Source organism: Austrofundulus limnaeus, unplaced genomic scaffold, assembly GCF_001266775.1.
Source record: "Austrofundulus limnaeus strain Quisiro unplaced genomic scaffold, Austrofundulus_limnaeus-1.0 Scaffold313, whole genome shotgun sequence".
NCBI lineage: Eukaryota > Metazoa > Chordata > Actinopteri > Cyprinodontiformes > Rivulidae > Austrofundulus > Austrofundulus limnaeus.
In genome coordinates, this window is record NW_013952715.1 from 702,785 (window position 1) to 705,286 (window position 2,502).

At 42.7% G+C, this 2,502-nt stretch overlaps 1 protein-coding gene across 4 annotated transcripts in view; it reads left to right on the forward strand.

Annotated features, from left to right (window-relative positions):
- The first annotated feature begins 77 nt into the window (after positions 1 to 77).
- LOC106527187 (membrane protein FAM159A) overlaps positions 78 to 2,502 on the forward strand; it is an 8,629-nt gene continuing 6,204 nt past the window's right edge. For 2 of the 4 annotated variants that reach the window (XM_014021991.1, XM_014021992.1), the window contains exons 1-2: positions 78 to 374; positions 843 to 979. In XM_014021991.1, coding sequence (XP_013877445.1) covers positions 193 to 374; positions 843 to 979 — 319 coding nt within the window. In that variant the 5' untranslated portion in view covers positions 78 to 192. Of the gene's footprint in view, positions 375 to 842; positions 992 to 2,502 lie in introns of all 4 variants that reach the window. The other 2 variants (XM_014021990.1, XM_014021993.1) reach the window with 2 other exon arrangements.

Genomic DNA, 2,502 nt, shown 5'->3' on the forward strand with positions numbered 1-2,502 from the left:
AGAGAGAGAGAGAGAGAGAGAGAGACTTTTCTTCAGATTCAAAGTCCCCCCCTCCACCCCCCCATCCCCTCCCTCTGTCTGTGTCTGTTTTGCACTCAGAGTCTCTCAGCTGAGGAGGAACCACTCTGGATCTGCAGCTCAGTGATCAGAACTCCTCGCTCCTCTCTGCTCCGTTCCTCTGCTGGCTGCAGGATGAGCACTGAATGCAGCAGCTTCTACAATCCTGACGGGGTGTTTGTGGAGGCGTTCTCCTGCCCCAAGCCGGGCAACGCTCTGTTCGCCGTCTACTGCTGCGGCTTTAATGATGTGAAGTACTGCTGCGATGACCCCAACAGCTTTTTCCCCTATGAGTACGGCTACATGTGGTGGCTGAGGTAAGTTTGGTTTTGTAAAACTAACATGTCGTAATTAGAACATTTAGTCTTCTGTTTGTTGATTTTTAGCAGTTACTTGAGTTGATGAGTTAATAATTTAGCTCCTTGTAACAATTTACATCTTATCAGTCGTTTTTAGTATGTTTGARACTTTATAAGTAAATAGGAACTTGTGAGATATTTATTTAAATAATAAAATGACTTGAAATCCTCATAAACTAATTAGACCCCCCCTCTCCTAAACACCACCCCGACACACCTTCACTCATTTCCATCAAAAGAGCCTGATTTTTGCAGAGTCTGTCTCTTTATTTCTCATCATTACGTCTTTTCAGGGACAGAAATTAGAAAGATTGTGTTGAAATGCTGATTTTCTTTATTTTTGTGCTTTCAGCAGATTTACACGTCTCTGCTCCACGTCCCCAGTTTTGTTTCCTAATTGCCCATTCCTGTTTCCTCTCCTCTCAGCATCGGCGCTCTGGTGGGTCTGTCGATTGCGGCGGTGGTCCTCCTCGCCTTCCTCATCACCGTATGTGTCCTCTGCTACCTCTTCATCGCCACCAAACCCAGTCGCCTTGACAACGGCCTACCCCTCAGAGCTCCAGGTCAGGATGTGTGTAAGAAACACTCTTGATTGTGTGCTCCTATTTTTCAACCCTCTAATAGCTTTAAATTGGGGCAATCGTTGGCATTCTGTTGCGTCACCGAAGCGCCGACTGTCCATTGAACCAGATGGGGTTCCAGTGGGTTCCAGTGGGTTCCAGTGGGTTCCAGTGGGTTCCAGTGGGTTCTCAGGCCACAGTGGTTGCAGAAAATATCATTTGTTCACATCAGATTCCTCAGTTTTATTGTTTCAATCACAGCAAAAATGAAATAAAATCTGCTACATAGAATTACAATAATTCAGATTCAGGTTCAGTAAAGCAATGCTTCTAAATGTGTTAGCATAATTCATGCATTTGTTTTTTTACAACATGTTTAGAATTGTGCAGCTGCTTGTACAAGGTCATAGATCAGTCAGAGACCTTCACTGTCTGCAGCTGATAAAAATCTGCTGCTGCTCAACGTGTAACCAAGGTTATAATAGTTTTGGATTTTTCATTATAGTTTAGTTTTATTTCGTTTTGACTTTTTTCTTTTAATTGATTTAGTTTGAATTAGCTTTTACAGTTGATTTGCTAGTTTTTATTAGTTATTATTGCATTTTTAATGCTTAGTTTTAGTTTAGTTTTTATTAGTTCTAGTATTAGTTATTTTTCTAGTTTATTTGCCAACGCATCCTGAAGCTTGTGATGTTCCTGTGAGTTAACTAACCAACAGCTATTTGGTCACTAGTTAAAGTGTCCAGTGTGGGGACACCTTCCTAAAATAATTGCGTAACTCAGATTTTTAACTAAAAACTTGGGCGATTATTTTAGGACGATGACGTTTGTCTCCAACCTGCTGCTACCTGTTGCTTATTTTTCACAGGAGCTACTGAGAAGCTAGCGTGTCAAAATAGTCATAGTGTCGAGTCTCTGTCTGGTTTCTGGTTCCGTTTCTGCTCGGTTCGGCTGGGCTTTGTCAGCTGCTTAGACCCGTCTCTCTTCCTTGTGTCTGCTTTGGGCTGGTGCTTCTCTGGGGCTGCTGCTGGTGGTGCGGCTGTCGGCTGGTTCTGCTGTCGGTGGCTTCTCCTTTCGGCTGATGCTGTCTGCTGGTTTCGCTGGAAAATCAGTGAGCTCCCTCCTGTAGACTCGTCAGATGTCAATAGAACTCTAATCTAACATTGAATGACGAAGAGGCGATTTCTTCAGTTCTGGACATGTTTATTTAGCGAGAGACCCTAAAGACCCTCCACACAGCTAGGATGTTACTCAGACTCTCCCCAAAGTAAGCGCATGCCCGCCTTCATGCGCGCTCTGGTCCGACACGCTCGTTCACATTCTCTTAAAGGGCCATACATGAAAATTCACCACATACCCCCCTTCGATTCTTTTGAATCGACCAATAATCAAACGTACATACATCTCTCATAAAATACACATTGTCCAGCTGAAAATTTTCTTTTGCATAATAAGGTAAATAAGATTTAAACTAAAATTTCAGCCTAAAATTAAATAGGAGCCTATTTAATCCTATTTAATCCTAT